The sequence below is a fragment of the Chiloscyllium plagiosum genome, chromosome 16 (genome assembly GCF_004010195.1).
Source record: "Chiloscyllium plagiosum isolate BGI_BamShark_2017 chromosome 16, ASM401019v2, whole genome shotgun sequence".
NCBI classification, from domain to species: domain Eukaryota; kingdom Metazoa; phylum Chordata; class Chondrichthyes; order Orectolobiformes; family Hemiscylliidae; genus Chiloscyllium; species Chiloscyllium plagiosum.
In genome coordinates this window covers 42347870-42356706 of record NC_057725.1, presented here as the reverse complement: position 1 = coordinate 42356706, position 8837 = coordinate 42347870, and the positions used below count along the sequence as shown (strand labels likewise).

The window sequence follows — 8837 nt, the reverse complement described above, 5'->3', positions numbered from 1 at the left end:
TGAGGGGTGACCTTATAGAGGTTTACAAAATTGAGGGGCATGGATAGGATAAATAGACAAAGTCTTTTCCCTGGGGTGGGGAAGTCCAGAACTAGAGGGCATAGATCTAGGGTGAGAGGGGAAAGATATAAAAGAGACCTAAGGGACAACGTTTTCACGCAAGTGGTGGTACGTGTATGGAATGAGCTGCCAGAGAAAGTGGTGGAGGCTGGTACAATTACAACATTTAAAAGACATTTGGATGGGTATATGAATAGGAAGGGTTTGGAGGGATATGGGCCAGGTGCTAACAGGTGGGACTAGATTGGGTTGGGATATCTGGTCGACCTGGACAGGTTGGACCGAAGAGTGTGTTTCCAATCTGTACATCTGTGACCCCCATGTGGTTCAGAATAAGGTTGTGATCATAACTTTATATTTAATAGCAACATTGTATAATTATGTAGAAAGCTAAAAAGAAATCAGTTAACTTTCTCCATTTGAAAATACAGTTCATTCAGTTATAATGCGCATTTCATCAACATGAATTCACTGTAACACAAGTAACAAATTAGAGACGCTGTTTCTAAAGTGCAAACTTTTAAAACATAATGTGTTGGCTGTAATGTAGTGCATTGCAAACAATTTAAGTGCTGTTTCTAAAGCATGCTTTTTATATAATATGGGGTTGCACAAGAATGTAACCATCACGTTATAGAAGAACCGACTGTCTGTCAAGTTACTCTATCTCCACTGTGCCCTCTACCCTGTGCACTGTTCCCTGCCTAAAATTTTGAAATGTTTTTGACATGCTTTCAGTAGAAGACAGTGTTCTTGTAGAGAATTGCTGTTTGTGTTCATTTCAGAAAAGTTGCCATCAGAATCTTAGGGTTATATTTTGTGATGACAAGTAAGCCCCCAACTGTGTTTAATGTTTGGCTTTGAGACATTTTAAAGTTAAAATATTATGTTACAAATGCAATATTTGTTTACAAATGCAATACATTGTCATTTCTATTAATGTTTTACCCTTGTGTGTGCTCCCTCCAGCAAAAAGATGACCAGCTGTTCACTAATTGAGGGAAATGTCGCAGCCTGGTCTAGTATTCATTAACAACAGCCATTGAGCAGCACAAAGTGACATTTGCTTCTTTCTTTTGTAGTATTAGTGTTTATACATTAATGAGAAAGATGGGTTTATTGTATGTAGTTTGGACTAAATTGTAGCATATAAATAGTGAATTGCACCTTTTGAAAACCTAGATGCCAATCATGGTTTGGACCAGGTTTCAGGAAGGATTTCAGGCAGAAATGTCTCTACCAGTTAAGATAAATTACAGCCTAATCTTAACCTCTTTGTCATCCACTTTTACAATGGATTATATAGATGACTTGAAGCTCTGAGGAGGAGATTGAATGCTGTCTTTGTTTTGTCAGGGCAGGCATTTATTCAGCTGGATTCTGGTAAAACTCCTCCATATCTTTTGTGGCATAAAAATGACCTAATTCTGTCTATCTAGGCAAAACTGGCAAAAAACTATGGAATGACACGTATGGATCCTTACTGCAGAATACGTCTTGGATATGCAGTATATGAGACACCTACAGCACATAATGGAGCAAAAAACCCAAGATGGAACAAAGTCATTCAGTGTACTGTGCCACCTGGCGTTGATTCATTTTACTTAGAGATATTTGATGAGGTGAGTTTCTGAACAATTATTTAAATTGCATCATTCGCATTCCCATTGATTTCAGCATGGAAAACTTCTAAACGGCCAAAGTTTACTTTAAATGTGACGTTTTAGGAGTGCTGGCTTCTTAGATAGTGGACTTGCATTTTAGCTGTCCATTATTTGACCTTTTAGATTTCAATAATTTCTGGTATTGAAACCTAATTTATTTTGTACTATCATTTTACATAGTAGGTAAGGGTCTAAAATGTTGATTCAGAAGTCTGTAACAGTTCTAATGAGTGTATTGAGAATATCCCCAAATGAGATGGAATTTACACACAGGAAAGCTGAAATAATGGTCTCGATTCTGCTAAAGTTTAATAGTTGTTTTATAAAATTGGCTTAAGATGGTATGACAGATACTAAGCCAAAGAAAGATAATTGTTCTGTGTTTATATTTGCTTTATTGTGCAGATCCTTCAGAGTATTTGATAGATCCAATAGTTCCCAAAATGTATATGCGCTTACATTTCTTAGTATTGTCATTCTGTGATTTGAATCTTACTGTTTTAAAACTCTTACAAAAGACTAATTGCTTGTTATTCCAGCAGTATATATCTTTTATTGAAACATGTGGTTTATTATTTGCAGCGGGCTTTTTCCATGGATGATAGAATTGCTTGGACTCACATAACTATCCCAGAATTGCTAAAAGAAGGCAAAGTAGTAGATGAGTGGTACAGCCTTAGTGGAAGGCAGGGTGATGATAAAGAAGGAATGATCAACCTTGTTATGTCTTACGCAGTAAGTGACATTTAGAATTTTCTTGTATTGTTTGAAACTTGTTTATGCAAAGGTCTTGATGGGCATTGCATTTCAAGAACTATTAAGGGATTTACATTGTAAATTACACTTTTAACTGGAAATTGCAATTTCTGATGTGGGTGACATTTAAAGACATTGGGTATGTTGAATAATTGTCAAAAATTAGACATAAGCTTATAGTTGTTTGATAGTATTGCTGAAAAAAAATGCATTATCTCAAAACTTCATCTTGTACTTGCCTCAACCACTGAGCACTATGTTGTTTTCCCTTTTTACTTTCGGTATTTTTTGATTTGTGCTGATGCTTGCAAGACACAGATTTGGTAAAATGTTTTTTCTTCAGTAATACCAAATATAAACTCCTTAAGCTCTAATTTGGGTATAAGGTTTTCTTTAAGTTATTACAACAGAAAGCAATATTCATATCACTGCTTTCAAATAATATTTTTTGAACGTGCTGTAATTCTCATGTGTCAATGCTAGGTATGACTTGATCTCGCACAGAGCTCTGCAGTCCTTGGATGAGTAGGTATAGTTCTTGCGGAGACTTTATTGATGCTGTGACAATATTCTGACTCTACCTTGTAGAATATCATACTCTTTTTTTTTTCTAGAAACCTCTACCTTGGAAAGGATTACTAGCCATTGATACATTGAGATATTACTTGGGATAGATGAATAAATTATGGTCAGACACTAGTTAGTCTTGGGGTGTAATTCCTGGAGCTTGCAATTTAAATAACTCCATAATTTCTATGTTAAAAAGTAGGTAGATGAAGTCTAGTAAATAGAAGGAAATTTAGGAGGTAAAAGCATTCAAGCAAAGAGTTGTGCAAATGCATTGCCCTGGAAGGCCATGTTTACTGAATCAGACATTGAGATTCAGAATATTAATAAACCTATGTTAGTTATGAGTTTTAATCTTGTGTAGTCCCACATTTATGTTGGTAAATGCTGCCATGGTGTTTATTTTTTGGATGTAAACTGCCTATTGTAGATATTTTATGTAGAATTTTGTTCACAATTCTTACATATTTTAAATTGCAAGACTTATCCTTCTTTCTGTTTTCAAAACGTTTGTATTCCATCCAATTCGGAGTTTCCGTTGAGTAATGTTCTCCCCATTTTTCATATCCAGATAATATAAGCTCTGTGTAGGTTATACTTGTTACCCAATTGACACAAGAATTAAATGGCACAATTCAACTTCATCCATACCAACTATTTTAATTTTTACTTCATTTTTGGGAAGAAACTACTTTAACTCAATTTTTCATTGCATTTCACAGACACTGCCACCAAACATGTTGGTGCAGCCACAGCCAGTAGTGTTAATGCCCACTGTGTATCAACAGGGACTAGGATATGTGCCTATTACAGGTATGATTTAAGCTTTTTTAACTACTTTTAAAGAGAGGAAGGAGTCTCTTCGTGATTCTTTCCTTTATTTCTATGCAAACTGAAGTATGGAATATGATTGGGAAATGATTGAAAGAGATATTTGTTGCTTTCTAACTAGCCACAACCTTTACATGAATTTAAATTAACATTATGGTAAATTTTCAAAATTGTTGAAATGAGAGTATTGTTTTTCCTGCTATTTCCTGATAAGTATTGAAGTTGACAATGCATGCCTGGTGTACTGGTACTGGGGCTGCTGTGAATCATCTGATTGTGCTGAGGCTAGTTGGACTTTGTGACATTTTTCATGACCATGTATGAGGTTCCAAAGCTAAAACATCATGCACCAGTGATTATTTAAGGACTGTTAGCTGTCCTTAGACTCGTAGCATCTCTCCAACAGAAAAATCAGTTTGAGATACATAGGCAAGGTTGAGGAATACTTGATTTTTAAAAAAAAAAAATACATTTGTTTAAAAACACACTTTCTTTAATGCACATTATAAATGCTAAGAACCTAGCGTGATATATTCTGCTCCACCATATGACACAACTTGACTTTCAACTTCATCCAATCTTGCAATACCTTGCAAAGTCATGCAGGATATTAGCCTCATGTTTCTGAAGGCTCTGATATTCTGAGCAACTGACATCTCAAATATCTACCTGAGGCAGGCATTGAATTGTTGAAGTTTTTAAGCAAGCTGCCTATGGAGGCACAAAGGGTACTGGAAGCTCCTATAATTAATGTTAAATTTCAGTTTGACCCTGGGAATCTACTTGGATTGTACCTTCTGTGTAGGACATCCATTTCGGGCTCAAAAGCATACCTAAACTGAAGAAACGTCATCCTTATTAACATTGATAGACCTTAAATGGAAGAGGTAGTAAGCAATAGAACAGAAGATTATTACTGGTTAATGACTCAGTTATGTATTGCTTTGCCCACATCATAGTATCCAATAGATTTGTTAGTGTTCAATTATCTACTTTAAAAACAGCTTGCAGCACAGAAACATCTACATGAAGCTGTGACTTAAATATCTCTCTTTCTGCACTGTATTGATTTGATTGTTTATATTTTGGGGAGCCAATTAATGTTAAATATAATTATTCATTGAACATTCACTTGAGATTTTTCTTGCCTACTGAACTACAGACTTTGTCAAGTGCCACACTGTTTTAAAAGGTCAAAGGCTCCAAAAGTTCTTTTCCGTCTTTAATAATTTGTATTTTTTGGCAATTTAAAACTGCATTCTGGGAGTTGATAGCTTCTTTCCTTTTTGTAAAGTATCTTCTACTTTTTTAGTAGAAAGACTCACCACGCTCGCTCCTCGTGCTGGTCTTCCCATGTCTTCCTCCACCCCTCCAGATGTTAGCCTTTGTCATTTTTTTCACCAAGGTGTCTGCTTCACCTCTCTGACCTGTAGTCACTGGCACTGATAATGACATCACTGTAAATGGAGTGTAGTGGTGTAATTTGTGCCAGACACTTCCTGCAGTCTGCCCTGATACAGTAGGGTGACATCGCAGGCTGCATAAGCAGCAGCTATATTGCATTTATTGATAATCGCTGCATTTGTAAAAAAAAAAAACCTGACCTGTGGTTTATTGACTGCAATGTATGAAATAATAATAGTTGTGGTTTGTAACAAGTTCGTTCATGTAAAAGAAAGCTGGGTATGATTTGCTTTCTCACTAATTCTAATTTTTTGGACATGTTATTAATGTTGCTTCTTGGTATTTTGCGCTTTAATTTCCTTATTACCCACTTCAGGGCTTGAGTATTTTGCTTTGGGTAAGTTTCAACTGACATTTACTGCCTTTCCTCACAGGCTAAATCTATGCATGAACACATTTTAATGTCATTTGCTTGTGTATTTTAAAGTGGCTGTTGCTTAAACATTGTAAGATATCAGTAAAGGAATGATGGCTGGCTTCAAGGTTTATGTATCTGATTTTAGATCATGTATTACTTTGCATAATTTGAGCTTCAGAATGTAATCTCAGGTAAAATTGGCATGTTAACTGATATCTTACATTTACAAATTTAAATTCAATAGGCCTGTTCCTTTATTTTGTCAAGATGTTCATTTTATATTACTAATATATTCAGTGGAACTGGCATCAACTAATGGAATACAAAATTGAAACTCCCTTCCCATTTTTTTTTAAACCATTGACTTCTCCACAATTATTTCAATGATTTTAAATATAGATCCTATTTTATGCATCAGTGTGTTGTCCAAGTAACCTGCATGAATTAATTTTTCACAAGTAATGTTTGCAACTGGTTCTCTGTATCCCGTTTCCTTTAGTTTTTAAAAGTATTTTTGGAATTGCGCTCACCAATCCCTCGGAAAATTGTGACTTCCTTTTAAAGTGCATTGTTTGTACAAAATCATAGTACTTATGGTAGAAGAAATTAAATTTTGGGGTACTGAAAAATGACATTACAAATCTTTAAATATTAAATTGTGTGAAACTTGAAGCTTGCCATTAAAATATCATCTCCTTCCATCTGCATTGAATTTTGAAAATCCATAAACTGGACTAAGTAGACTGGAATTGCTAGCATTAATGCAAATTAATAACTAAATAACTTCAAATAATAAATTGAAATCCACAAGGTACAGATTAATTATAATGATGCATCTTACTGCAGTAAATCAAATCCAGTCTGACATCTGTTAATGGATTAATTTTCCCTCTGTTTTTAACATTTGTTAAACTATATATATGTGAAACATCAAGCTTGTGGTTTAAAATGCTAAGTTATTTTTCATATCATTGCGTACATTTTAATTCTGTCTTGATTTCTGGAATATTGTTAAATACCTTATTCTTTTATTTGCCAGGAGTGCCAACAGTCTACACACAAGGAATGATCCCAGTTGCAGCACCGACACAGGTATCTGCTCCGCAAAATCTCTACAGCGAGGAGGATCTCAAATCCATCCAGGATATGTTCCCTAACATGGACAGAGAAGTGATCCGTTCTGTGCTGGAAGCACAAAGAGGCAACAAGGATGCAGCAATTAATTCTTTGCTCCAGATCAATGAAGAGTCCTAGGAATATGTGCAGTCGTTGTCAATATTGCCAAGACCCCATAATAACAGATGTATCTCTGCAACAAAGACTTTGAGCTTTCTCTGTTAATCTTTCTTGTTTACATATGCACGTGTCCGGTAAACAGCACATTGTAAAAAGTTTGTAACTGTATTAAACATAAAAAGCAATCTGTACTTTAAGTGCATATGCTTAAGTTCAAAGGCTGCTAAATTCATATCTTGTGGTTCTATACTAAGATTTGTCCCCCTAAGCTTAGTTAAACTTGATGCTTACATCCTTGAAGTATGTCTGTTGTGGATTTGATGGCATTTAATGCTGATTGTCCACCTGTCAAGTGCTTTGAGAATCGTCTTTTCTTAGAGTTTATTAAAAATGTATATTAATTGGAATTTTGCAGCAGATTTTACTCTGAACTGGTGTTGAAATTGTTATGTATGGAAGCAATGGCCATTTACATTTTACAATTTTAAATTTCCATTATTAAACACAACTTGATATGCGCACACTATTGGCTGGAGTAAAAATAGCTTTCACTGTTAAACACACGTTTGAAAAAATGTATTTATTTCAGGAAGCTGAACTTCATAAAACTTTGCTCATCCACTGATTACTTGCTACCCATATTTATGCAACTAATTCAAACCCAATTAATTATTAATATATATTTCTGTTCCCTCATTCCTTTAGATATCAGGCAATCTTTCAGATCATATTAGACAATTAAAAAGAAAGACCACTTTAATTCTACTTCTCGCTTAGTTACCTGTGTTTCTTCACTGCTCACCTACTCTGTCCACTTTTTTCCTTTCTTTCTGCCTATGCTTTTAATGTTTTCATTTATTGTGGTAGCTTACCTTTTAACAACTTCGGCAGAAAGCGTCTTCTCCTGGGCCCGGCCAGTGGCTTACAACAGCTGGAGTGACGGTATAGGCCTGGCGACGTGGTCTCCCAGTGTGGCAGTCTTGTTCAGGATGGACAGTCACTTGAGTCAAGATAGATTCCATTGACATTGCCTGTGTGCCATGTCTCAAGCTCTGAAGAAGTCATTATCATACAATGCAGGAAATGTGAACTCTGTATTCTCTCTCTCTCTCTCGCGCATTGTTTGTGCTTCAGATGTCCAGCACCAACTGTATAGGCTTTTACTGTTTTGCAAAACTGTTTCCTGGCTTTGATTTAATGTCCAGTGGAAGCAATTGTATATCTTCAAAGCTGTTTTCTCTAAGATGTCCAATTCTCAGTTCTGCAGAAGGGTCACTTCACCCAAAATGTTAACTCATTTTGTTTGATTTCCAGCATCTGCAGTTCTTTGGGTTTGTTTTGTCCAATTATGTGTTCTATTTAGCTCATTTCAAATTAAATCTTCCATTTAATTATGTTGTCATTTCTTCCCAATGTGCTCCTTTATTTAAATTCTGTTGCATATTAATGCCACCTTATTCTCAGAATTAAATGCCTTTAATTCTACAGTATAGCAATAATGAAAAGGACCAAATTTATTCTTGAGTGGTTTTCCCAAATGAATCTTGCTGTAAACACTCTTAAAGCTGAATCCCAGCATTTTAAAGGTTTTCCCTTGGTGATCCATGCTACTATGCCACTACCAATAAGCCCCACAACCTTCCAACTTTAACAAAGCCTCCCATTTTCTTTAATAACTTCGTAGAACAATACAGCACACAACAGACCCTTTGGCCCACAATGTTGAGCCAAACATTTGTCCTAGCTTAAGCACCATCCATGTACCTATCCAATTGCCGCTTAAAGGTCACCAATGATTCTGACTCTGCCACTCTCACAGGCAGCGCATTCCATGCCCCCACCACACTCTGGGTAAAGAACCTACCCCTGACATCCCCCCCCCCCCCCCCCATACCTTCCAG

General features: G+C 35.8%; 1 protein-coding gene across 4 annotated transcripts in view; it reads left to right on the top strand.

Annotated features, from left to right (window-relative positions):
* The window catches only part of LOC122557835 (toll interacting protein), a 13388-nt gene extending 5929 nt beyond the window's left edge, over positions 1-7459 (top strand). For 2 of the 4 annotated variants that reach the window (XM_043705932.1, XM_043705930.1), the window contains 5 exons: positions 1500-1682; positions 2307-2459; positions 3770-3860; positions 5659-5679; positions 6740-7459. In XM_043705932.1, coding sequence (XP_043561867.1) covers positions 1500-1682; positions 2307-2459; positions 3770-3860; positions 5659-5679; positions 6740-6954 — 663 coding nt within the window. In that variant the 3' untranslated portion in view covers positions 6955-7459. The remainder of the gene's footprint in view (positions 1-1499; positions 1683-2306; positions 2460-3769; positions 3861-5658; positions 5680-6739) is intronic. The other 2 variants (XM_043705933.1, XM_043705931.1) reach the window with 1 other exon arrangement.
* The last annotated feature ends 1378 nt before the right edge of the window (positions 7460-8837 follow it).